Source organism: Lingula anatina, chromosome 2 (genome assembly GCF_051362555.1).
Source record: "Lingula anatina isolate TDL-2025a chromosome 2, LinAna3.0, whole genome shotgun sequence".
NCBI lineage: Eukaryota > Metazoa > Brachiopoda > Lingulata > Lingulida > Lingulidae > Lingula > Lingula anatina.
In genome coordinates, this window is record NC_141768.1 from 27,280,215 (window position 1) to 27,307,439 (window position 27,225).

The 27,225-nt window shown below is 35.3% G+C and overlaps 2 protein-coding genes across 3 annotated transcripts; both read right to left on the bottom strand.

The window, feature by feature from the left end:
* Positions 1-687: 687 nt before the first annotated feature.
* On the bottom strand, positions 688-6,880 carry LOC106179606 (uncharacterized). 2 transcript variants are annotated; one of them, XM_013563319.3, is made up of 3 exons: positions 6,531-6,880; positions 2,601-2,823; positions 688-2,250 (listed from the first exon to the last, which is right to left on the bottom strand). In XM_013563319.3, the coding sequence occupies exons 1-3, from the start codon at positions 6,610-6,612 to the stop codon at positions 1,563-1,565; spliced, it is 993 nt and encodes a 330-aa protein (XP_013418773.1). In that variant the 5' UTR covers positions 6,613-6,880; the 3' UTR covers positions 688-1,562. The 2 variants fall into 2 exon arrangements, with proteins under 2 accessions (XP_013418773.1, XP_086860055.1); XM_087003929.1 differs by lacking the exon at positions 6,531-6,880 and adding an exon at positions 6,281-6,465.
* Positions 6,881-8,133: 1,253 nt separating this feature from the next.
* Positions 8,134-27,225, bottom strand: LOC106179603 (protein PALS2-like). The gene is made up of 15 exons (XM_013563317.3): positions 27,039-27,225; positions 25,992-26,053; positions 23,514-23,644; positions 22,113-22,259; positions 19,287-19,448; positions 18,825-18,900; positions 17,593-17,741; positions 16,709-16,840; positions 15,325-15,430; positions 14,251-14,316; positions 13,340-13,501; positions 12,778-12,980; positions 12,275-12,400; positions 11,011-11,067; positions 8,134-10,470 (listed from the first exon to the last, which is right to left on the bottom strand). Exons 2-15 carry the CDS (start codon positions 26,026-26,028, stop codon positions 10,291-10,293), a joined length of 1,734 nt encoding a protein of 577 aa, XP_013418771.1. The 5' UTR covers positions 26,029-26,053; positions 27,039-27,225; the 3' UTR covers positions 8,134-10,290.

The window sequence follows — 27,225 nt, forward strand, 5'->3', positions numbered from 1 at the left end:
ATATGCCCACTTGTCTTTTTTAAGTGAAATAAAATTTCCGTGGAAACTGGACATAAAGTAATTTCATCGTTACTCCCCCCGTATCGTTACTTCCCTGCATCGTTAACCCTCCACCCCCTATAGTATAATCATGGTATTACCAGCATATATAAGCCCCCACCTCCCCCGAAATGATATGGGTAATGATGCTAGGAGAAAAACGTTGTACAACACTCTGTAATACTCTATACTGTCTGTTTCTGTTTTGTGCTCATTATTTTCATCTTTATGCTATTCAGGCTGCAGTAGTTTGTTGTTCAATTAAAAAATTTCAATCGGCTATCCTTGGTGTAAAATCTGGGCGTTAACCATTATCATTTATCTTGTATTTAGCGTCATGATACAGTTTTTGTATGGTTCATAGGGCTATGCATATTAAATGCCGGAATTTAAGTGGAACGTCTATTTATTTGAAGCTGTGCAGATACCCTGATACCGGGTATAATGTTACACGCATCGCTGGGTTTTGAAAAATAATTTGAAATTTGTATAAGGTTAAGTAACGAAGAACACTCTTTAAATTTTGGGGGTCTGTCCCTCTCTCTCGCACGCGTTCTGAACACACATAATTATTCAGTTGTGGAAAAAGAACACACCTGACAACCACGTACAAAATCGAAATAAAAACTCTCTGAGATTCGGATAAGATAGATGTTTAGATGATATTTTACAAATGTATCAAATGTACAAATTCTCATAGCTCACATCTTTTAAGATGCACAGTTAAAACCGTGCATTCACAGCGTACCAAATTGTCTTTGTGCAAAAAGCTTGAGTGATATACTAAACTACTCTTTCTTTCGATCCACAATTGTGCTTGCTGTCCCGAAAATACAGTCACAACAAGTGCAACTAAAGGCACATCTACGTCGCAACAGTACAATTCACTGTAAAATGACCAGGGGGACCAATAAATACATAAACCCACCCTGAATTGAAAATTTAAAAAATAAACAAACGAAGACAGTAAAGGCGATGTCGTGTCTTCAAGACACGATATGATACACCAAACAATGAGTGAAATACGCTTTGAAAAATAATGAAAATATTAATTAAAAATCTCTTTTGGAATGAAGACAAGTTTCATGGTTACGTTGACAGGTCTATAAATGTTGGATATAAACGAGCATCCGTAACAGATGGAAAACACTTTGATATGACCTCCGTACTCAGTCTTACTTAGGTAGCTGATGTGGAACCATGTGAAACTGAATAACCCATCTCATCATCTTCAGTCATACAGCATAATACTGATTCTTCTGGGAATTCCTAGTGTGACCCTTATGAAAATGCAAAAATGAGACGTTTCCGTTACCCTTGCGAGAGTGCACTGGGCAGTTACCCTCATAAACCGCGCCCTCGGTGAACCACGCTGACCATAAAGATTATACTCCAGATATACCCAAATACATCCGTTAAGACTTTGACAATGGTCTGTTACCATCAGTTATAACATAGTTTGCGGTGGACTTGACTGGACTTGGGAGTTTTGTATTGAAGTTTGGTCTCTAAAACGGTGTTATTTAAAGCACACCTAGTATCGGAGAAGACGGCTGGTTCTCACGGTGTTGTGGCGCATGCTGGTTGCCTACTTGTTCGTACGGTGGAGGCCCCTCATCGTTTGGTGCAATTTCTTGGTTCATGCTTTCAACATTGGGAGGTTGATCCCTTTGTGACCCCCGATCCCCCTGAGGCGCCCTGCCTCTTGGAACCACGCCAGAATGGTCTGGTTCATCATTACGTCCGTCATGGGTGTCGTCTGGCAGTTCTGTGAGACGTATCGTGTCGTCAGGCTCTTTAGTTTTCTTAATACGTGGTTTATGTTTCTCTTTTTCTACTTCGTTGTGTTCATTATCAATAGTCTCGCTGTAGGGAGAAACATCCGTGAGTGGAAACAGAGGAACCGTTTCCTGGAAATTTGTGCTGTGATTATAACACTGTTCGGAGTTAGGGTTGGCCTCTACATCCGGGTGCATTGCAGGGAGTGCATATCTAGGCATCGTCACGTCTGGTCCTGGGGGGCGCTCGTATCGCAGCTCCCTTAACTTTCTGCGCCTCTTGTGCACCGGAGGAGGACGTTGCATACGTCTCTCTTTGAGTCCTTTTCCTTTAAAGCACAGACAACTTTCGTAAAATGACGCAAAAAGAAAACAGCCGACTACCATCGCTAGGGCTCCTATTAGACAGGCCACGATGAGTCCAACTGGAAGGCTGGAAAAGAAACGTATGCCAAATTGGTAATATTCCAAAATAAAATGTATTCTTTTTTATATGATGTAAATTAAATCATGGATGACAAAATATCTTTATGCAAAGTTAACTTAATTAAAAAAATGTACATTTAATAGTATTATTTCAAAATTTCATTTCTTTAAACACCAACGATCGAAAGTAAATTATGAGAAAGAAACAAAAATGTTTTGAATTACAAATATGAAAATGATTTTTTTCTTTTTAGGTAACTTAGAATATTCAAACTAAACAAAGTAAATGTCGGTCTCAAAACACTCAACATACAACCTCATGTGCCACTTGTAGCGAAATAAACAAACTATACTCACTAATTAGACTTTGGATTAAGGTGGTTTTTGCAGCTATCTTGGTCTACTTGTTTGCTGAATTCTTTACAGCAGTATCTTCTAAAGCAGCCACCACAACAGACCTCGATGTCAAAACTCTTTTTCGTTTCATTGTAGTACGAAGGGCAGTCAATTCTCGGCACGACGTTCTCGTCATGGTCATAGTATTGTAGACATAGGGTGGAGCTTTGAGTGCACAACACACCTGTAAAAATAATAAAATAAACACATGAAAATTTTTGACTTGTAAACAGAAGCCAGTTTCAGTTTGCACTTGCAAAGGACCTTGCTTAGGGTCTACGCAACCATAAAAGATACAAATATGGCTAGCAAAAGCTACCGGGAGTTTGATACAATAAACCTAACCCTACAACATAATGAACGCCTTTTCGAGAATATTTCGAAATATAATAAATGGATAACATAATGAAGAGGTGATAATCGCTAATTACAGATACCACTTACACCCAACGCCTCGTTTTAACAATTTATATTGAAAATATAAAGTTAATTTTTAATCAAGATCAGTTATTAAAGCGGTGCTCTTTATGTGGTTTCGACGTCCATAACATAACCCCATAATTAAGAATGGAGGTAGAAAAAGTAAATGCTTAAATTGTGTTCTAAAATACTATTTCACCCGATGTTATGTTTTTGACTTTAAATATTAGCACAGCGCCAAAGGCATATATGAATAGGGCCATTATCAAAATGGCGTCATTTATTGCAATTTGTTATCCAACAACAAATAAATGAGAAATTTAACTTAATTGAAATGAATAGGGGATGACATAAAACTATATGATAGTTCAAATGTAAGGCGCTAGTATACCTGCTGTCATTAATTATCTGATCGCCTAAGTAAACACTTACCAAACAAATTATTTGGTGTTTAAAATGTAATCATGAAGCTGTCAAACAGATGGCAAACAAAATTCGGTCCCAGAAGAGGGAGTATATCACATTCACCTCATAGCAGAAAAGAAATATGTTTGGTAAATGTGAACAATCCTTTCGGTTCGTAGCTCTATCACCAAAGATTGTTATGACAAGGAAAAAATGGAATGATGTTTTAGCAAAATGACTTCCTGATAACATATAGTCCAGCAGGCCTCATGTGGCACTGCGTTGTTTACTGTCATTTGGGCTATATCGCGTTTCAACCGCACCGTCTACCGTATGCAGACGGCCTTGTTGGGGTTTCCTTTGTCACCATGAACTCTTTGAACATTGAAGCATTCAATTAAGGGGTGAGTCATTCAGTTCATATTGACTTACACCTTAATTCCGAGCTGGTTTTTGGAAACAAGCGGACAATCCCGTCAGTTTATATCGGGGTATGTTTTATGGGGGATAGATTAGGTATGCCAGCGATCAATTACAATAATAATTAGCTCAGCTAAGAAGACACCGACGGCAATTAACGTCCTTTTAGGAGTCCGTGGTTAATAATGTCCACGGTGGCTCAGGTGCAAATTGCCACGAGACGTGGATAATACAGGAATTGTGTTTGCTTCTTTGTGTTTTATATGAAGTCAGTCTTTGGTTCAAAAACTGTTAATCTGCTTCATACTCGTGGGTCCTTTCATTACTACATTTATTCTTGTTTGATAGCTGGTGACAAAGTTAAATGTTTCCCCTGACCCCATTTAAACAGTTCAACCCATTTTTGGATAAAAACTTCGTGCATAACTCCAATCTTTTGGGTGAAAGAAGCAACAATTAAGGACACGTTTGTAGAACTCTGGGGCATGTTTTATATTAAAATGCGCTAGTATTATGCCAAGTTGTTCCAACTATTTTTACCACTAGTCCGCTTTTCATAATACAAAAATTGGCATGGAAGTACCGATTAAACAAGAAAAATATTAATCTGACCAGACACGCTACGAAGCACCTTCATATGAACATGCAAATAGAATTCTTAGGCACAGGATCGTGTATGCACATACAGCACGGAAATCAGTGCAATATCTAAATAACTCAAGGTCAATGTCATGACACTCGAAGCACCAACAGTGTGTAAATTTCCATGGAAAAACCCTCGACGCTTAAACTTGAACCCTCACTACAATATAAATTGGAGATACTTGCATTGTGTCTCCGGTGAGCGTTATTTTTAGGTAATACAATTGAGCATGCACGTCACATACAGGGCTCCGATTTTTAAATTCAAGGTCAATAACATAATTTTCGTAAAATTCGGATATTTAAAATGTATGTAATTATATGGCATGAAAATCTTGCACTTTTAAAACGACATATAATAATGAAAAACACAGGAGTGATTGCAAAGGTACAGAAAAAAATTGAAACACGTGCCCCAACAGGTTTTCGTTAAATACTGGCTTGATTTCAATTTTTTTTTTTTGGTTCATCATGACATTGATTTACATCGAGTTCCTATATGCTATAAAGCAGAACCTCAACGTGCCTATATAATAATGATATGGCGCTATGCAAAAATGCCAGTAAAATCGGTTGACCCTGGAGTTATGATATTCACAATAATTGTAACAATCCAATGTATTATACAATGAAAGAAGAGCCGGGATATAACTGAAAGCAAACTTCAAGTTTTACGTAATGATCTTGGGTTCATTAGGTTTCCAATTATTAAGGTTAATAAGAGTCATATTGATAAACGTTGCGACTGGAATCGGCGGACATTATTTAGACTGTATAACGATTATGGGAACGGTAAAGGCAACAAAGGCAATAGTCTTCTATGTGAATTACATACATGTAGGCCTATACGGTAAATTAGTACAAGGAATTTAGTCGAGACATAAACATCGAATAGACGAGACAATGTACTCATAATGCATCTATTTCAATTACCAACTGATCAAGTTATTTCTATCTATTACCAACTGATCGCATTAATGTGCTATGATTAAGATATGCATATGCCATTTGAGCACGATTGCAGTTGTCAGTATAATTGCTACATGTGGAGGTTTAATTTTCGATATATACAGCACTTTATACTATATGGTGATAATTGGTCTCAGAAAACCATCGTTCTATGATTGAATAACTGAGGGATAATTTTGTATTTAATCAATGCGTCAACATTATATACGACTTCGTTATGGTGTTGGGTTCTTGTTCGTACGAGGGTAGGTAGTCTGTACCCCCTACCAGGGCGACAGATCGATTTTTCACAAGATATTCACAGATATGTCTTTAGATAAATAGACAGTTACTGCAGTATGTCATTCTCTGTATATTTCAAAATTTCCCTATAATATCTGCCAGCCTGGTAGAGGGAAGGTAATCCGTGCTAAGTCCAAAATGTATCCAGTCAAAGCCGAGGGGCCCAGTTTTTAATTGTTTGTACACAAATGAAGGTGACCCCCTTTGCTTCAATATCAGGTAGTCTTGTGATAAGGTATCTAGATGCACCTAAGCAGTTGATATGAGCTTCGCGAATGACCCACTTTGCATCAAGGTGGTGGTGTTCTATTTGGTGACTCGGGGGACTCGGGACACACACACACACACACACACACACACAGAGAGAGAGAGAGAGAGAGAGAGAGGGGGGTGTTATTTTGTCTATCCCACATATAAACAAACACACCTCGCTTTCATACGCAAAACACATGCACGCACGAACACACACACACACACACATATAAACAAACGCATGACCATACCTGGTAGTAAAATCATTGGGCCCTATGCATATTAAAACATACGCACACTTGAGATCAACTCCATTTTCTCTTCCCCATTCGTAGTCTCTTATGTAGGTGACTGGAACAATACTGTTTCATTGTCGCGAGTGGAAAAATTCCCATGGCCTACTTTAACACTTGTCCAACAAGAATTTCACACTCTTTTGGGAAGTTTATGGAAAAGGTAACTGAAAAATCCGGGCCATAACCAGTGATTTCGTGTACCTACCTGAAATATATGATATGAAGACAATCCACGAAAGCAATGTGACTGGAAGACTTCTCAAGACCTGACCTATTGATACGTCCATCTTTCTATTGTTGATGAAGTGCACCTCAAATACGTGCTAGTATATATATACTGTACACATATAAAAAGTCAAACAAAATTTGTTTAGATCAAGTCCTCATTCCGCTGCGTAGGACCACCTGTAGTAATTTTCAAAATGTTGACGGCAATCTTGATCCTAATATCCAGGCTGAAATGGAAACGATTTGGTAGTTATCAGTATAAACCTCCACCAAGTGCACCCTCCGTGGTCGACCGTTGAGTGCTTAATGTTAGAGTTAACTTAATGGTCGAATCCAGGTGAGTAGCGCCGTGACGTCATACAGGTGTGATGATTAATACGGCCTGGTATTCCCACAGGTAGTCACAATAAGTGGACTGCAGTCCGGGGAGTGACCGGAAACGATATTTGTCACTATAGGAAATGAGAAACAATGCGATCATCTTTTATGCTAGGTTTTTAATTGTTTGCTCTAAGTCACCTTGATGAGCAGGTGATGAACGTTCTTTCGAATTTTAAAGTGAAACTGGATCAGAATAGTCTATATACAATTACACCAAAACATGGCCACCTCGGTCTTGTTTGAGTAAGCAATTTTATTTGCTTGGCTTTGAGCTCTCACTTTAACGATTTGCATAGGTGTACAATGAAATATATTAGGCTTTTCCTGCCACGAGTGAGGTGACTTTCAGGTGAATTATGTTGTTGTTCTATGCAAATCTTTCGAAAAACAGTTCTGCATATTAATTAAGGTACATCTGCTAAACTACGGTAAAACAGATTATTTTTATTGTTCATTTATTGCACTATTCAGAATTTTTTTCACAAATCGAAGAAGGAAAAGATTGAATTAAAAGTACTTTGTGGTTAAATGTGGCCACACTTTTTAACTAAGCTCTCTGGACGTACGGATATCTATCTCCTTCCCATTTACATAAGACTTAGGTAGGTCTAGACTGAACTACGTGACCTGTGAAAAATCGGTCAACAGGGCGACACTTGTTTGTCGGGCACGGGTTTGATGCTTTTTCTTGTGCCATTTAGTGATCACATTGTAATTAAAAAATCGAGGATTTTAAACGTGCTTTAGTTACATCCAATCAAAATTTAGAAGTTGGTTTGAAAAGTAAAACGCGGCACAATGCTTGTTGAATTGAAAAATAAAAACAAGAAAGAAAGAAATAAGTATATACGTGTATTAAATTACTACCACATTAAGTCTGTCGAACTTTTTGAACGGCTAGCTAACAGTACGTGTATCATTTCCTTGCTGTTGTCAACGCTGATTGGACCAATACCCTTATACAGTGTATATGGTCTGCAACTTTTGACGCCAGCACGCGCGCAAAACCGAGTTGCACAAAACCCAACTCATCGCATTATCCATTTCCATGGTCGAAACAGATGGGCCACTTATTGGAGAGATGACATAATAGTCTTTGAATGCTTCAGCACCTCTCATGGTTGTTACATAGCTAAAGAACCTTATCTTTCACACAAGGTACAAAAAATAGCGCTTTCGAAGGATGACAACACAATGAGTATGAAATTCACTTTTATTAAGACAGCGCAACGTGTGCAACGTACGTGACTTACTACTGCATTAGCAGCTTATAAAAAGCAGCGGTGTAGAAGTGACTTGTACACCATACAACCCACTTTACTCGCTGGGTAATTACAATACAGGAATGGGGAGTGATTTATATACGCAACGGTGAAAACTCATCCAAAATCATTCAAATATTTTTCATAAAATATAGTTCTCATCTCTTTGTCACAACACATCGTGTGTTCTCTTGAAGAAACAAAAATTCACAGATTAATCCATATTTATATTTCATAAACCAAGCAAATCACACATTTCTTTTTCTTTTCTAAGAATATTATGTCATTACATGATCTAAAGAAGATTATTCATTTAATTTCATTAATCAAAATTAAGTTATTTAACAAAAGGACCACCACTTAACTGACATGCACTTACACAATATAGCAAGTATATATTTGAAAAAAAAATCATATTTACACACAAGTTATGCACTTATGTCTACAACAAATTACTGTACAAAGCAAATGTATAGCTACTTGTATATCATATTCTACTTTACAAAACATATTTCCCCACCCATAAGTCTCCAATTAGCACATCTAACAAGCTTGATGGGATTTAATGGCATGCAACAGCAAAAACAATTTCTTACATATAACTAGCTCACCATTGATAGATCCAACATCATTCTACGCATTGTTATAAATATATATCATTTTCTGGATGTGGAATCCTTAATCTATTTAACGGGTACAAATGTACCTACACTATAACTTAAAGACCTACTCAGTCGCTTGTAAAAAAGTTATTTGGTCCCTTCATTGGAAGGTCATTAGAAGGCACTTTCAGAACCACACCAACCAGAACGAGAAATATTTGAAACAAAATTAGCCCATAGGACTCCAAAGCTATCCCATCATGCCTTGGGAATTTTAATTTCTATTTCAAGTTGGTAATTTGTCTGCTGGCATCAACACTACTATTTCTGGTTGTAGGCAAGTACAGTTCTGATTGCCCCTTCATCACCACCAGGAATATCACTGCAACCATTTCAAATATTACTGGTATGTAAAGACACGGTCTGTTACGTGCATAGATTTACCATACCTCACTTCATATTAACAAACTCGATACAAATCATGAAACAGATTTTATGGCAAAAATGTTAGAAATAGTGTAATGATGATTATCTCATTTTATGATATTATGTCAACACATTGTATAGTGATGAATTTCTCATTTTATGATACTATGTCAACACTTTTTAGGTACAACCAACACTTCCTTTGTCTTCAAACTGGTCCCGTAGACACCAAGTTAATAGTCTTTTGTCTTATGATTAGTTTCATATGTTTCTGAACAAATTTTTTTTGGGAAGATTCATTTTCTTTTGGGTTTCTTGTCAGATTCACAAATTGACAAAGCAGAAAAAAATCTGCTCATTAAATGAGGTTACTTCCTCTACACAGATGGCATGCTTTATTCAGGAACTTGAGTCTTTTGGATTGGAGAACTACACAGCATTTTAAAATGATATTTCTTGTGCAGATTCAAGTTCAAGACAATTGAAATCAAGACATATCCGTGTCTGGGGTAATGCCTGAAATTTAGGTAATATGAAAAGAAAACGCCTTAATTTTGCATACTCATAGGTTCATGTAAAGTAACAAAAGTTCATGTAAGAGATGGTGTTTGAAAATCTAACATTGATAGTTCTGAATCTTTTGACTGTGCCATATCCAACCTAATTTGCATATTGGCAATACAGATTTTTGAAGAAAAAAAGTAATGGCACTGTTCAAAAATTAAAAGCTTATGAAGAACAGGTTTTATTTAATAAGCAAAAACATAACCTTTTCAAAATACCTGGTTCAACCTAGCCATAACCCCTATATTACCACAGGTTTTAAAAAGATGACATCAACTCCCGCGTTAAGTAACCAAATTCTTCATAAAATAGTATTGCAGTTTGTAAAAACGAGTCAATCCAATCATAATATCCAGAGTGAAAAAAGCATCATAATGAAACTCCTTTCAAAATAAGGCATTTTACTTTTTTTCTATAATTATCATAAAAAAAGTTAAGGTATTCTTGTGAGATCTCTTCTCTGCCGTCAGCACTGCCAGCAGGGTCTTGTTACGGGAGTTGTTTAGTTGTACACCCAGGAGACGGGTACCCACTGCGGCTTACTGGTCAGGTCATCGATTGCTTCCAGGAGTTCCTCGTATGCTTTGTCCATGTTGTCATTGATGATGAAGTGGTCAAACAGGTGCCTGTAGCTGCGCTCGATGCGGATGCTTTCGTCTACGGTTCTCTTGAAGTCGGCCTCCTACAAGAGAAGATTTAGAAATTTGCAATCAATGCCGTGTCATTGGACATATACGAAAGAGAAGAGTTCTCATTTCCTTTTTCCCCTTATCTGAAAACCAGGATCACATCAATCCTTATCAAATATAAAAAAAATGAATGATCATTATTTTGTTGTTTTTTTCTGCTTTAAATGTAAATGAAAAGCAATGATCAAAATTTTGAGCTGATCAAGAAGCAGACATGTATGCCTATGCAACTGAAGACCAACAAATATATCTCTTATAGCCTGGACCCATTCTTGCACACAATCTAAAGAACTGGAATACAGTTATAACATTAATAAAAATAGTATTAACATTAATGAAAATTTAAATTAAAGTGAACATGCTCTTAAAAAATGTGAACATTTACAAAATAAAAACAAAAAATACACAAGATACATAGAATGTATCTACTGAAAAGCACAGGCCACCAGCATAAAAACCAAAATTTTGATACATCTTCAGAAGCATATTACAATTTGCTTAAACATATTTTCCCCCAGGATGCAAATACTTACCGAGTGGAAATCCAGAGTAGTCACACTAGGAGCACCCCTATTTCTGGCACGATCAAACTGAAATGTTGGGGATATCATGCTAAATGCTCATGCAATGTGACATGATCATGCAGTGAACATAATGAGAAGACTTTGGGAGCATTCACATCGAGAAGAGCTGAGGTCTAGCAAAGCCGAGACCTAAATATGGCGGACCTACATGAAAGGATGACCGCGTAACCCTTTAATGGTCTCTCTTCTTGATGTGAATGCTCTCTTTGCACATATCAAGCATGTTGACACAATGCATATTACAATATAGATGCAGTCAGACACACACCAGACATGGACTGGGTTTTGGTCTAAATGGCAACACCACTAAATTACTGTGGGCAATTCTGACCTCATCCAGCCCAAGTCGTTGTCAGAGTGCAGCTTAATATGACAATAGAGACAAGCAATATAAATCCATATATCTGGTCAAAGTATACAATACACAAACAATTAAGCTGGCATTAAAACTTGATGTATACGTTTACAAATCCATTATAAATAACAAGCATTCAAAGTGCTAAATTAATAATTCTTTATAAATGGGATAACCTCAACATTTTTTAACAGGTGAGGAAGGATCTTTTTAATGGCAGTGGTGAGGGGCAAATGAAGTTAAAATTGAGACAAAAAATGACCATGTTCTTGATTGAGGTTTTCAGCCATGTAGTAGTACCTAAAATGGAGATCCAGGATTGTCATTACGTACCAAAATATGTGGGCAATACTCTTGTGATCTTTACATGATGAATATCAGGCCCGTAGCCAAGCAAGGGGGAGAGTTTTTTTAAGGAGGAGGGGGGGCAAAGGAACCCCCTTTTTGTTGGGAAAAGGTCCACTTTGGGTAAATTTGATCCTGGTAAACTAAGGTATCAATACAAAAGGTCCACATTTTCAGAAAAAGAACCCCCCATTTTGCAACTGCTAGCCACGGGCCTGAATATATTACAACTATGCCTTTTCTACAAGTATCTAATAAGATGTGCAGTGTGGTATCAAACCATTGCAATATACTCTGTACAGTCATGACTGGACCAGCTTTAGCCTTGTACATCTCTATATTTGCTCACTAGTGGTGTGAGTAGTGGTGGGGTGGGGGTGGGGGTAGTGGTTGGTGGGTGGTGGTGGTGGTGAGGGTGGGGGTGGGGGTAGTGGTTGGTGGGTTGTGGTGGGGAAGGAAAAGGAAAATATGCTTATTATTATTATGTCCTTTTTTGATGTAATTCATACTCACTGTCATATCTCTCCCCATTCTTTCCATCTTGGACTTCTCTAGCATATTACGCAACACTGCCACTGAGGGGGCAGCAATGAAAACCACGAATGGCATGAATTCTTGTGTTCTTATTAACTTCACAGCCTGAAATGATGAAAATTTCAATAAATCAGAGATTGATTGACTGATGTTGAAAGAAAAACTTGCCAAACATTGATGCAAAATGTTTTTCTACTGTAACAATGTTGGATAATGTTAAAAATGGCAGCTATAAGAGATTGTCCTAGATACTACATGTGATTTTAATATTGAAAATATTCCACTCTCTCACACACAAACATGCGTGTACACACACACACACACACACACACACACACACACACACACACACACACACACACACACACACACACACACACACACACACACACACACACACACACACACAGTATGGTGTCATTCAAATGACTGTATTTAAATCTCAATAATTCAACACATCTTGAAAAAGGAAAAATACCCACATTTGGAGCAATGTCTAATATGCACATCTTGCCCTGTCTAAGTACTGTGCGAATGGACTCCAGCTTGGTCCCATAGAGGTTGCCGCCATAGTCACCATGTTCTAGATATTTTCCCTGCTGTATGTCTAGTTCCATGGCCTCTCGTGTCACAAAGTAGTAATTGCGGCCATTTTCTTCTCCATCTCTTGGAGGTCTGGAGGTGTCTGTTAAAACAATTTTTTAAAATACAGTTGCAAAATATTATAAGAAGTTAGTTTATTCAAAGAAATGCATGCGGCACAATGTCCCTAACACGGAGTTGACAAATTTATTTTGATATTTAGTGCAACAGACAGAAAAGCTCCATACTCTTCCACTTATCAGCACACTGCAGTGAATGATAAAAGATCCATGCATGTCCTTCCATAAAGTGAGAATAAAATAATTATACAGGAACGAATCTTATTTAAAAAGAATAATCCTTACCATGTCACATATTTTTCTTTCTTAACTTGTTTAATTCATAGCATCTAAATAAATAAATTATGCAGTACGGAAAATGGTACGAGTACATAAGACTTACGTGGAATAGTGGAGCCAAATCTATTTGGATCTGTATTCATCAGTCTGTTTTTTAATGTTCTTCTTCCCACTCCCTGGGCTCCCACCAAGATCAGGCACTTACGTGGGAAGGGAGGCATCCTCACGATCTCTTCATATATAGGAATGTCTGCAGTGTCCAGCTCTACAACAGGAATTTGACTTTATGAAATCTAATGAACAGTAATTAAACACAGATCTAGTTTCACTGATGCAATCTGTAAAATGCATGAAAATTGGATACATTTTGTTATACCACAATAGCATCTAGATTAAGTACAACAAAATGCAAATCAAAAGTGTCATACTAAAATCATAGTAATCCGTCAAATTATTAAAAATTAACTTAGATATTGATAATAAAACTAAAACAAAACTGCATTCCCCCCCCCCCCCCTTTTTCCCTGTTTTTGACACAATCATACATTTAAAAGAGAGTACAAAGTGCTGGCTGATTGTGCTTGCTGTGACTATGAAGGTGACAAAACAATGTGGTGCAACATTGGTGCAAGAGGCACAAGCATTGTATCAATATATCGCTAGGTAAACAAATACAAACAGTGAATAGTCCTTCATCATGAAAACCCTAACCCTCACAGAAATTAACCATTGCTCCTTTTTAAAACATCTATAAATTTCCACCAATTTTGTAAAATTCCTCTACATGGAGGAAATTTTAAATTCTCAAATAATGTCACAAAGCACTTACTAGTAAATCATTTTCACACATTATTAAAACAACATAGAAAACACATTAGACATAGTGTATGCCAAAGGCATGTTTAAAAAAAATGACAAAATGCATTTTGAATGAACTTTAAAAAAAAAAAACACTACATATAACCAAAAGAATACAGTTACTAATTAAAAAGAGATAGTTTCATGATTACATACCACTTGCTTGTGAAGACTGGTACAACACCTTTTTCTTTTTGGTGGTGAAGGTGAGTCCACAAAGCCCTAGAAATCAGCAAGCAATCTAAAGAATGCTAACACTAAACGTGACAACATTTAATACCTTTAATCAAGAAGCATGCCCACTGAAGGGAAAGACCACAGAATGCTTTGCAGGAAGGCAGACACTGAGTGAAAATGCAGCTCATTTTTATGAAATTTGAAAACCTGATCATGATAAATCTGAACTAAATTAGTGCTCAGTTTCTGAGACATTTCACATAAAATGCATCTTCTTAAAGAAGCCACATCAAGAAAGATGTGCATTTTTATTGGTTTCAATGCCCCGTTGCGTGTATATAATCCTCATAATTAAAGTGATAATTGTTAGGGAAACAGTGAGATGCATTCTTCACATGCAAGGTGCCTTCATGCAACCTACATATTACATATCAACATACCACATAGTGAGTGATCACTGTACACATTGATTTTGCTCAATATACTGTTTGCATTCAGTAGTGCACAGCTGGGGCCCAGTGTATAGCAATCAATGAGATCTCACATTCGTTTTTTCCCCCACAATGAAAGCACAACACATACAACATGAGGGTATTTTGTGATATATATGCCTGCCAGGAAGGCAGAACATGCACCCAACTTACCACTACTGTGTTTCTGATCATACATTATTTTTCTCTTATTCTTTGTTTTGGCTAAACCACATAGCCCTTTACAGGTGGCAGGAAATACAGAAAACTGATATCAACTAACTTTTCACTGTGGCTAAAATGTCATGCAAAGATTTAAGCTTCTTTGACTCCAAAAATTAAAAGCAAAATATCAATGTGAAATTCAAGGCATAGATGTTTGGTGAAAAAACAATTATTATGCTTATGGTTTCATAATTTCATTATTAGCAACAAAACTGATACAACCAAATACTCATTTTATCAAATAAAAAATAATGTCATATAATGTAATTTTTTTGCATTGGGATATATTTTGGGGGCTTAAAAACTGAAAACTACAATAATAAATTCTTCCTTAAGATATGAACGAGGTGCAACTCACAAGACTTGTGTGTATAATCGTGGTCAGGACGAACAAAAGCTTTCCTTTTCTCTTCCAGTGATGTGGAGGGAACCAAACCTGTGGCTTCTTCATCCAATTTCTTAGCCTGAAAAAAAAAAGTTAAAAACATAAATTTGCTACTTTTACTTTTGCCAAACACTTATGAAAACTCATTCTTTTGACATGAAAATACAATTTTTTGAAAGCCTATGATTACCTTCAACTGTTTCCTTAATTCATCATTATATTGTCTTGAAACCTGAATATTCATAATCTTATAATTAACTGAAACTGTTTTCACAATTAATAATTCTTTTAACATGAATGTATTGTGACATAAGTTACATATGAAGCCAAATCTTTGCAAATAAACCCAACCAAATGCCGCTACATTTTTCAAATAACACAACTTCAGGGAAAACCAAAGGGTAATGTTTCATATTTCCCGAAAAGTGATATTTAGCCAAAGGCAAATGTTTCATATTTCCCAAAAAGTGATATTTAGCCAAAGGCAAATGTTTCATATTTCCCAAAAAGTGATATTTAGCCAAAGGCAAATGTTGCATATTTCCCAAAAAGTGATATTTAGCCAAAGGTAAATGTTTCATATTTCCCAAAAAGTGATATTTGAGCAAAGTTTTTAAGATTCTCTCTGTGCTATATACAGTCCATGACATTAATACAATATAAATTGGACCAGGTCGGTGAAAATTCTGAAAAGCAGTCAGTCACAGGCCCGACTGGGCCAGTGGATTTTTTCAGCTGTAACATGTTCTCCAATTTATTTTGTTCAGACTAAATATTGAAGTCTTTTTTTAAATTATCTTTTGAAAATCCAAATTTTGGTTGTTACATGTATTTATAATAGAAAGCCTGTTTAATCTCAGTGTTAATTGAAAAAAAAAATTAATTAACATTTTAATATTGCTGTATTTTAATGTTGGTATTGCTGTTGCTGTATTGATATTGTTGCATTACAATCAATTCAATCAGACTGGGTCTGAGAATTCTGGTTCTGGCCAGTTACTCTCAGACCCTAGCGGCCAGGATGGCCTAGAAAATAAAAATTATTTGGCACAGACTGTATATGTAACACGAGTAGCAGTAATGGGTCGTACATTTCTACTTCATTTTACGGACTTTTACGACTAAAAGGAAATTTAAAGAAGCTGTAGTTTTAAAGCCATTTTTTGGCTTACTCAGGGATTAATTTGGTTCATCCCTAAGAATATCCACTTCAATTGAATCATATGAGAAACAAATAGAAGTGGTTTGTATGCCTTACAGAAAATCCATTATTTTTGCTCTATACGTAACTTTACACAAAACCTGCTCCATTTAGCCCATTCACTCACTGAAGGTAATTTATAAGTAAATAGTTTACCTGCCACCAGTTGTCATCATCTGTACTCAGAACCTGGAGAATGTCCCCAAACCTGAACTGCAGGCCAGCGTCTTTGGTGGGGATGAGATTATCTTTAGCTGGATTCCAGGAGAACAGGGCTTTCATATATACCTGGAACATAATTTTTGGACGAATAATAGTGGAACAGATGTCTAACAGGGTCGAAGGAATAGGTATTCCACAAAGTAGACTTTGTCATCATTAAGGTTATCATAATATTCTAAAATATATGAGAATAGGTATCTTTATTATATATGGTATGGAAATAAATCCAATATATGATCTAAGTAAACCTGAAATTAGTCAAAAATAACTTTTTTTTTTGAAAAAAAAATCAAATCAGGTTTAAAAGAATTTTTCAAACAATTAGCCTATTAGTAAGTAAGATTCAGTGTTCAAACAACATCATGTAATACTTATCAAATGTTTATTGATACTTAAAATTCTCTCTTTATTTAGGTTTCTCACAAGTTAGAAATAAGATTAAATCAAAGATAATAACAAATCTCAAAATGACCCTGCAAGTTAAAGCAAAACTAAAGGCACTGTCAAACAATCAGCCATGGAATTTTCCTTTATGATTTCCTTCCTAACAACGTTACGATATGTCGTAGCGGATGGCTAAAACAATCCACTTCTTATCAAAAGATTTTATTGCTGTATTTTAATCAATTTGAACATGGCGATGTTTCTTTGAAATTAATTCATCAATTAATCAGAGATTAATTGATGAATTAATTTTTAACAAAGGTTTTTATTGTTGTATTTCAATGAATTCTATCATAGCGATGCTTCTTTGAAATCAATAATAAAATTTGTTCGAAGAGTTTGTCACACTACCACACCCTTGGACATGTACTAACCTGGTGTACTGGAGCATTTTCTAGGTAACTTGGCAGAACCTTGAAGGTGACACTGCCCAGGGTGTTCCTCATGATGTGTGCCAGCTGTTCAGGAGACTCCACAACCACTCCATTCACTTCCTTGATCACATCACCAACATGGAGCAAGCCTGGGAATGATGTAAAATGTGTAATAATTGATGTGTTTTTTATAAGGTTTTAGTGGACTTTTATTATGTTATTAGGGAACAGATGACTTAAATTCTACATAAAACAAATCATTTTTTTTAAATAAATTTTCTTGAGTTTTACATTGTTAAGTGTATACAAATTAGAATTTTAGACATTAAATATCATTATCTTTATTGTTATTTTTGAGAGCAGTGCACTGAAATGTGTAACATGTGAGGGCAAGGTTTAGTGCTTTCAGTTTTGCCAGAGTATAAAAAAACTGAGGTCACTGCTTACATTGGAGACATTGATAACTGACTTTAATAACTAAATTTAATTTCCATTCCATACAAATTATATGCATGACATAAACAAGCATTATCAAAACACGCACATATTGTAGATCTAGATCACAGCAAGAATTCCTAAAGTACAAATCTCTACCAACTTGCAGGAAAAAAGGCAATAAAACCCTTTCAAAATAATACGATTCCTGGATACAGTTGGCACTGCAATCAATTCATTCCCTCTTAAATAACTGTTTATCCTAATATATCTATAAAAATATAATTCTATAAAAAATTTGTAAATAACTTCTCCCGATGTACTTTGTCCATAAAGGAGCCAGTGCCCATGAAAACACAATCCCCTCCACTGGCAGAGAGAAAGAAAGCACATTCAGAACAGAGCACATTCAGATCAAATATGGTGACCTGTTTAAAAGCTTGCCACTCAATTCCTGATTAGACACTGAATAGATTCCCAGCAGGGATTATGCAACAAGCATTCAAGTGGGTCGGCCATAATTGATCCACAGATCTGTTACACCCCATTTCCATAGATTAGATCGACCTAACTCCCTGGGGGTTCACGCTAAATAGCTGTCAGCCGGGCGGACACGAAAGTTAATTACCCTCTTACAGCTTGTAGTAGGCGGGACGAACATTTAAGTCGGATTATCTGAAAGTAATCTAGTGAGACTCCCCGTGGGGATAGATCGATCTAAAATCTATGGGAATAGAGCCTTAGTCGGCTGTTCTGAATGTGGTCATACACGCACTGACAATCATAGCACTCATTACCTTGTTTATCAATGATGCTTCCAGCTAATATTCTTGCAATCACGAGGTCATTTTCTTCCCTGACCACTGTTATTCCCTAGTTAAAAAGAAAACAGATCCCTTTCAATTAAATTCAGCATCAATTACATTTCAAGTAATGGCCCCAAGCCAATCATGCTGCATGGGTTTTTCATTATAAAAGCTTAGCTTTATAATCAAATGAGAAAATCAGACTATGTATGATGAAATGACATAGCACGGATAGGTGTTTTGACTTAACAATTTCTATCAGTTGAATATTATGATAGCAAAAAGCTTAATTTTGAATTTAATATGCTATATTTGCAAAGCCCAGCAATATGAACATTCAAGAGGAAATCTAATCACTTCACAGCATCCTTCTATTTATAATCTTACGATTACATCAAATCAAGTTAAACAAGACATATTTCATACCACATCCACATTTTGTATCAGACTTACCAATGGTTCATCATCTGTTTTCCGTATACCCACAACTCTGATGGCAGAATCTCCAGAAATTTCACCAGCATCATAATTTGAAGCAGATTCTTCATCGCTGTAGTAAACATCTGGCTCCTCGTAGTTCTTGTTGGCAACATCATCATGAGCAACAACCAGTGCCTACAGAAATATACATAAAGTTAAATAACATGTGTGTAAGTGTAAGAGAGAGAGAGAGAGAGAGAGAGAGAGAGAGAGAGAGAGAGATATGGATGGAGGAATAGAGATGATTATAATTATTGTGATAACATGTATAATACTAGAATTAAATCAAGCTGTAAGTCAAAGTGGTCATAACTGTGATCATGTTAAATTTTGAGAATTTACTCAGTCTTATGATATTAAATGTAGTGAAATGGTCAAATACAATCTTGCATAGCACACTATTTTTCCCCTAAGATTCATGCTGATCAATACATAGTTACATAAACCAGAAGGCTTCAGAAGTTATGGATATTGTTTCTCAGAGGCAAATCCTGGATTTTAATATTAAGGTGGGGGGGTGGGGGGGTGGGGGTGGGGGGGGGGAGGGGGGGGGTGTCTAGAGGCGCTACCAAAGGGAAACTATGTGTTAGTTTTCAGATATCATTATCAAAATGTGCGATGATGAACGATAAAAAGTCTACTTGAAGTATGCCAACTTTCACACTCATGCAGACCAGAAAAAGCTTTTTTTTGTCCAAAACGAATACTTGTGATATTATGTCTCTCTCTGACACTTCCCTTGTTTGGAAGATCGTACTTCAGCTAGCAGCAATCAATATGTTAGACATGTCATTCATGACACCAGCCTGGGGTTGTTGCTGCTCTTAATGCACGAAAAGGATTACTCTGAAAGGTTACCCTGATTAACTGTATACTAAAACACATTACTTAAACAACAACCTTCAGAATTCTTTCCTTTTTTATAAAGAAGTCTTATCAAGTTTCAGAACTATAAATCAAAACTTCAATTTTAAAGATACACTTCACCCAAAGGAAATAAATATATTGGTGCTTTTTATCAAATGTCAAATGTCTTTTTCTTAAGACCACATTTCTCATTACTAGAACTGCTTTGTTTTTCAGCAACCATATCTCTTTACTTTTTCACACTTATAAAGACCTTACCAAATGCAATTTTAATGCAGTTGAAGGTTTTCATAACATATTGAATGCAAAATGTAAAGGTTACAACAACATGTGGGCAAAACATTAAAAAATATTTTTCCTTGCATGGTGAATTTTTGAACAGATTACAGCAAGGCAAAATACTGGATCATTTTTATTAATCTTTGAGTCTGACTCCAACTGAAAAGCTCACTGCATCTTTTCACATAAATTCACATACAACAATTTTGAAGGCTTGAGCAAGAATTGATTTCACACCCAGACAGAAGAGCAGGCAATACAAATGAAATTAAGATCTATCTAACCTTTCGAGAAAATGGGAAAACTGATCTAGCCAGATGCTCCTCAGGATGCACAATAAAGAAGATAGATCAAGTCATCAAGATATTGATACCTGGTCACAATGACAGGGAAGACTTGTTCAAGCATCATGATACTCTTGTTGACATTGTATCATACTGTGGGAATACAATCTGGATCAGTATTTACAGTCATGAGATCATTCGTGAACCGGGTAATTCTGGAGAGACAGGAGATGAGATGCAATTTGTTCTCCACTGTAACCTTTAAAAATCAGCCAGGGGGGATCTCATTTTTCATTTTCATTTTTAACTTATGATTTTTTTTTGATTTACTAGTACTTGACAATTATTTTTTGCTTACTACTTTAAATAAATAAAAAAAAAACAATTACTAGTAGGGCTCTGGGTAGAAATATGAAAATGCTCACAAGCAAAGAAAAAAAAAACAGATGTATAATCAATAGCAGATTTATTTGATATTATTTATTCATTTTGTAAACAGTACTGTAGGCTTCACTTAGTGCATGTGCTAAACTAAGCATATCATTATATACAGCCTATATTGGCTTGTTCATTTCAACTGGGAAAATTATTAATTATTTAGATACATAATTTTGGAATCATTAAAAATACATTTTAGTGCTTTTACTGACTAAAATACATTTATTAGGTAGTCTATTTTCCAATTGTGTTGCTAACACTCAATAGGGATGTTCTAATTTCAAGAATTTTTTACTTAAAAATTGAGTATCTGTAAAATTCACAATTTTCCTGGTTGAAATGGTCAACCCATTACTGTTAAATAAAATTCTATGCTATTCCATTCATATTTATAGGAGGATGACATTTTCACATTCAGATATTTTGCTTTGTCAAAACATGCACAATATGAGTTTTCACTTCATGTTGTTTGCATTGAAGCTTCACTTTAAACTTGTTCTATGTCAGAGAATTTACTTTAAGACAGTATCTATATTGTATATGCCAACAGATCTGCAATTAGCCTAAAGGTTTACAAGCATTTTTTAAACAGTGATATGAAATAAGTTATCCCACTTAAAGATATACCAATATGTCTTAAATGTGAAAATCTGGCATTATACCAGCTTTTTGGGTTTAGTATAAACATAATGTTTCAATGCAATAACTGACCTAAGTGTTTCTGGGATGAGGCAAAAAGAAAAATAATCATAATAAATAAATAAACTTCAACTTAACGTGTACAACTCACCATTTTAATAATAGTCACACAATATACTGCAGTCACATAAATGAGCATATTGACAATTAACTTGAAAACTGTGGACAAAACTATGGGAAAAAATTACTGGCCTTATGTCACATAGACAACTATACTACTACATATACTCACTCTGACATGTGGTTTGGACAAGATGGCCTGTAACTCCTCCGCGTCTCGGGACGTTCCTTCTGTTAACTCTTCGTTCACCCCCTTCACCAAAGCTATAGTGTCGTGGTGGGCTGGAATGGGTTGCTCATACTCCAAAGAATCTTGGACCTAAATGGTGTATTTCAGTTAAAACAAATCAAATATATCAAAATGATTTGAACATGGCATAAAATGTTCTATGTGCAACACCAATAAAAAGAGCCCAGTCCTCCAACAAGACAGCTCAATTTTCATTTTCTATAATTAATTATCACAGGCCTAACCAAGTAATCAATCAATTATTAAATCTTGCAGGCTTTAACTTCAAGAAAAAATAAAAGATTAAAAAACATGTCTCCATGTATTTAAAATAGAGTTCTCTACAAAACAAAACAAAACAAAACAAAACAAAACAAAACAAAACAAAAAAACCTTTGAGAAAATATTCCAATCGAACACATTTTTGAGCTTGACTGGTATTTTTGTTAGACATCAGGGCTACATCATGACAAGTGAATTTCACTTTAAAGGTCAGAAAGTATTAAACTAATTTGAAAAAATAAAGCCAAAATGCATTAAGATCACAGGCAAGAAAACTCTAACAACACCTCAGTTATAGTGACCTTAGAAGTTTATCAGATAAAATGTTATTTGTAGGTTAATGCACAAAAGAGATCCAGAGGAGAAAAATATCCTACTGAAATGTCAGTTGGCAAAAAACATATACCACGTAATTACAGTTTATTTATCTCTCACAACCTGGAAAGAGTATATCACCAGTGGCAGTTAATTTACATTACAAGATATTTATGCCCTAATGTCTGGGGGGGACCATAGACACATGTTCTAAAGACCAAATAGAATTGTTTTGATGATGACTGAAAATGTACCTTGCATTTACAAACAATGCAGTTTTATTGTCTTCTATAGTTTATTTCTATGAGGGGGGGCAGGGTAAGTTAAGTTACAACTAACAAGGTTCAGGGTTAAATAAGGTGAATGTAGAGGTTTGCTTTGTTGTTCTGGTGAGTAATAAGTAGAATATGGAGGCCAACGGTAAACCTCATCCATCTATTACACTGACAGTGCTGACCACAAGTACCTGAAAATGATTTTTTGCTTACTATTTTTAAATGGCAAAAAAACAAAAAAATAAAAAAATAAAAAATAAATAAATAAATAAATAAATAAATAAATAAATAAATAAATAAATAAAAAATGTAGGACTCTACGTAGAATTATTAAAAAGCATACCAGTAAAGAAAAGACCAGATGTATAATCAATAGCTAATTTATTTAGTATTTATACATCACAGACAAAAAACCTGTTCAACTTCTTAAGAAAAGAATTGTGTGCTTGCTCTGTCAACTGCCTTTCCATACCTTGACCAAGGAATTAATGACATTGTTGTCCAAAAGTTCCTTCAGGAAAGCCACATCCACATCAGAAGCTCCAGCTTTCTCAAATCTGTTGCCATTTTTTTCAATTTCATTCTTTACTGTCTCAAAAGCAGCTGAAACAAGAAACAGACTACTCATAAAAGAAAATTTTAAAAAGACAGAAAGGTTCAACCTTAAAAACCCCCCAAAAATTGAATTGTAAGTCCCAATGAATCAATTTAAGCTAGATTCTCAAATAGATCACATTCAAAACAGTGGACTAACTAGTCCGAGGGTCAAATATGGCGACCCAATAACAATGAATAACACTGAATGGATTCCCAGTAGGGAAGTATTCAAGTGGGTTGGCCATATTTGACCCTTGGACTAGTTAGTCCACTGTTCTGAATGTGGCCTTAGTCTACCTAGTATGCATCAGTGACTGGGGTAGCGTAAGCAATTTTTTCATTTATCCAATATCACCACTTTTTTGTCAATTTGTTATCCAAATGGTTATAATTTGACTAAAACAAGTCAAATCAAGCCATTTTTGTTTAGCCAATTTAAGTCAAATTCAGCATTTGGCAAAAGTGGCGAGTGTTAGCACTACCCCAGAGTGAGTCTAAGTAACCTTTCTCCTATGCAAATCATGACAGCTAATTAGGCAATATTTAATACCACTACACATTTCATATGGCTTTTATCGCAAGGGTTGATATTAATTAAATAAATGGCCAAGGTATGGTTCAAATCAAGCAGTAACTTTATTAGCTAGTATCAAATACAGTCTATGTGGGCATGAAATTACTAGTTATCCAACTGCACAACAAAGCTTGCAATTTGTACTGTCTAGTTTTTATTTAACAAAAGTAATGCATGTTGACAGACATTTTGAATAAATTCGCCCATGCTGTTGACTTACATTCATGGAGTACTTCCCTTAAAACTACAATTACCAGCGACTATAATAGCTTCAGTTGTTTCTTTTTAGGGAAAAAATATTAGGTTTCATCCATTTAAAATTACATTTCACTTAATATGGGAAAAAGTTAGTAATGAAGTAATCCTTGTATACACTGTGTACATGAAAACCTCATAATAATGTGCAGCCAGAGAAAAGTTCAATCTCTTAATGCTGATTTAGAACTAGGTTCTTTTGAATGAGCTCATTACTAGTACTTTCATTTGCCTTATTCACTTCAAAGAGAAAGGTATGAGTGGTTTTTATTCTATTATGATGCATTTTTGTACCATGTATGCAAAATACTTGTACTCATGATACTTCAATTTGTTTTTAATAATTCAATATGTTGACTTTAATTGAACCATAATGATATTATCAATCATTCTATCATTTCAATGTCTCTCTATTATTATTCAGTGCCCAAGCTCTAATTTCCTTGGTTTATATTTTTGTAACCTTAGCAAAGACAAGTGAATCTTCATATAAAACATCTGGGTATTGCTTGTTGAGAAAATGTCTCTTGTACAAAAAAGAGAATCAACTGACGACTTGACATAAAAGAGCAATCAGCAACACAAAGTTTTCTCATAGTCTGAGTTGTTAAAGCCTTAGTCACCACAGATATCCTAACACTATAAAAGTATGTGAAAACCATGCAGGCATTTTCAGTATGCAATTCTAATACAGCTTGCAAGGTTGCAACTATCACAGTTATGAACAACATTTACAACAAATACAGAGACAAGGAACTATTTTTGCCTGAACAACAGTAGAAAAATACAGTCATAAATTCAAAACATCCTGACCTCGAGTCAAGAGACATAGGCCAAGACTATGACTCATCTTAAAATCAACAAAGTACTGTATATATGCATTTTCCATATACTTTGTTTTATTTTCAATTGTCACAGTGATCATATAAAATAAACTGTTCTCTTAAAGCTTAAAATCAGAGCGAATGTCATCCAAATGCTGATAGGCCTTAAAAAGAGAAGTCATGCAACTACAGTATGCAGTTGATGGGTTCAAATATTCCACTCTTATCAAAGGAATATAAATATCTAAATTAACATATTTATCACCACCACAGATTCTTGATGCAACTATATTAAAAAAGAATTCCAGAATAAAATGGAATCATTTTATCATTTAAGAAATAATTTGTCTAACAGTTATTTATACTCATTTTCCAATTAGCTACTGTACAGTATATACTTGTGTATCTTCACAGATCTTTTTAGGTGTTTTGTCATTTTTAAATTATTATCCTTTGCTTATTTCAATGATTTTAACAACAATGTCCCCAAAACCTTTCTAAATGCATGGGTTTTGTTCTTTCAGCTCTCTCTTAATTCCTCACAATGCCTCTCTCTATCATTCGTTCCCAACCAAACTAAATTACCAGGCAATGGTGTAATCTAAAATCTGACCATTTAACATACTTAGCAAAATGCTGGACCTGCAAGATAAACCATATTATAAACAAATAAAACATAATATATTTATAATTCACCTACCTTCAGCTTCTCCCAACTGTGCGGTAGCACCCGGCATCTTTCTGCATCTAAACACCTTCAATCTGAAAAAGAAAGCCTTTTATGACCAGAGAATGCTTAGTTACATGTTATTGCAGTGTGATCCATCAGAACTCACAGTGTAGTTGATTCAGAAGAAATGACACTGTTAAATATTAGAGGATTATACTTTGAGTGTTAATGACTATTTGGTGGGAATTGAAACTATCGTAAGAAAATTTTAACATTTCAGGTTACTATAGAACACTTCCAAAAATGTATTTGTCAGATCAATGCATACAATTTCTTCATGCTGACAACACAACCGTATATTGATATATGCATACAATTCATGTATCACATTATAACATTTTGTCATTCTAATACTACTTCTTAGTTGTGAGCATATTTTGTGTACTACAACATGTTGATTATAAACTTTAGACCAAATATCTGCTCTCAATTACAAGTCACATTTTGACAATTAAAATGAAGCATGTAACCCCTATACAAAATTGAGCACTAAATCCCTAACTTTGCATTATTCTTTTTACAACTTTTACACACTAAAATACCACTGCGTTGCTTAACATAACTTTTAAAAAAAGTACTGTGCATACTAATAAACTGTAATAACCCACAAAGACATCAAGAAACCCCAGGGGTGTGTCACAAAAATGCATTAGTAGATTTCAATTAAGTAGCGTTTGAAAAAGAACTCTACTACTGTACTATATATTCGATATTAAAATGCAATAATATTTATGGACAAATCCGATCGAAGCTTTTTAAAAGGCAGTGAAGACGCGCTTGTTTATATACTAAGCCACAGGCAATAATGTTCACTTGGTGGTACAGGGCTATATATTAAGTGTCCACCTTCCTGAATATGAATGATGGTGACAACAACCCCCGTCAACATGTTGGTGAAATGCAAACTTGAAAACTTTTACTGCCGATCTAAGACCGAAACAACGCCACGGTTAATATAATTTCAGCTAACCATAATTTACACGGTTTATTCGATGCTTAACAAACAATTTAGCTCACCTTGCAGTTGATTTACACACCTTCCACAAGCGCACCTGCCAATAATCAATTTCAAACTCTTTTGTAAGGGCCCCTCTGATTGGTCGATATTCACTTCCGCCAGTTTGCAGTATTTTTTAAGTTATCGTAATACGAAGAGGCACCGATCAGATTAAAATAGTGTGCCGGTTATTATTATATGTAAACT

Excerpts from the sequence above, each read along its gene's own strand:
- LOC106179606 (XM_013563319.3), bottom strand. The coding sequence starts at position 6,612 with ATGGACGTATCAATAGGTCAGGTCTTGAGAAGTCTTCCAGTCACATTG. Across the intron at positions 2,824-6,530 it reads CTTCATATCATATATTTCAG|GTGTGTTGTGCACTCAAAGC; the intron begins GTAGGTACACGA and ends TTATTTTTACAG. Across the intron at positions 2,251-2,600 it reads CTTAATCCAAAGTCTAATTA|CCTTCCAGTTGGACTCATCG; the intron begins GTGAGTATAGTT and ends TTTCTTTTCCAG.
- LOC106179603 (XM_013563317.3), bottom strand. The coding sequence starts at position 26,028 with ATGCCGGGTGCTACCGCACAGTTGGGAGAAGCTGAAG. Across the intron at positions 23,645-25,991 it reads ACAGTTGGGAGAAGCTGAAG|CTGCTTTTGAGACAGTAAAG; the intron begins GTAGGTGAATTA and ends TTCTTGTTTCAG. Across the intron at positions 14,317-15,324 it reads CGATTATACACACAAGTCTT|GGCTTTGTGGACTCACCTTC; the intron begins GTGAGTTGCACC and ends GCTGATTTCTAG.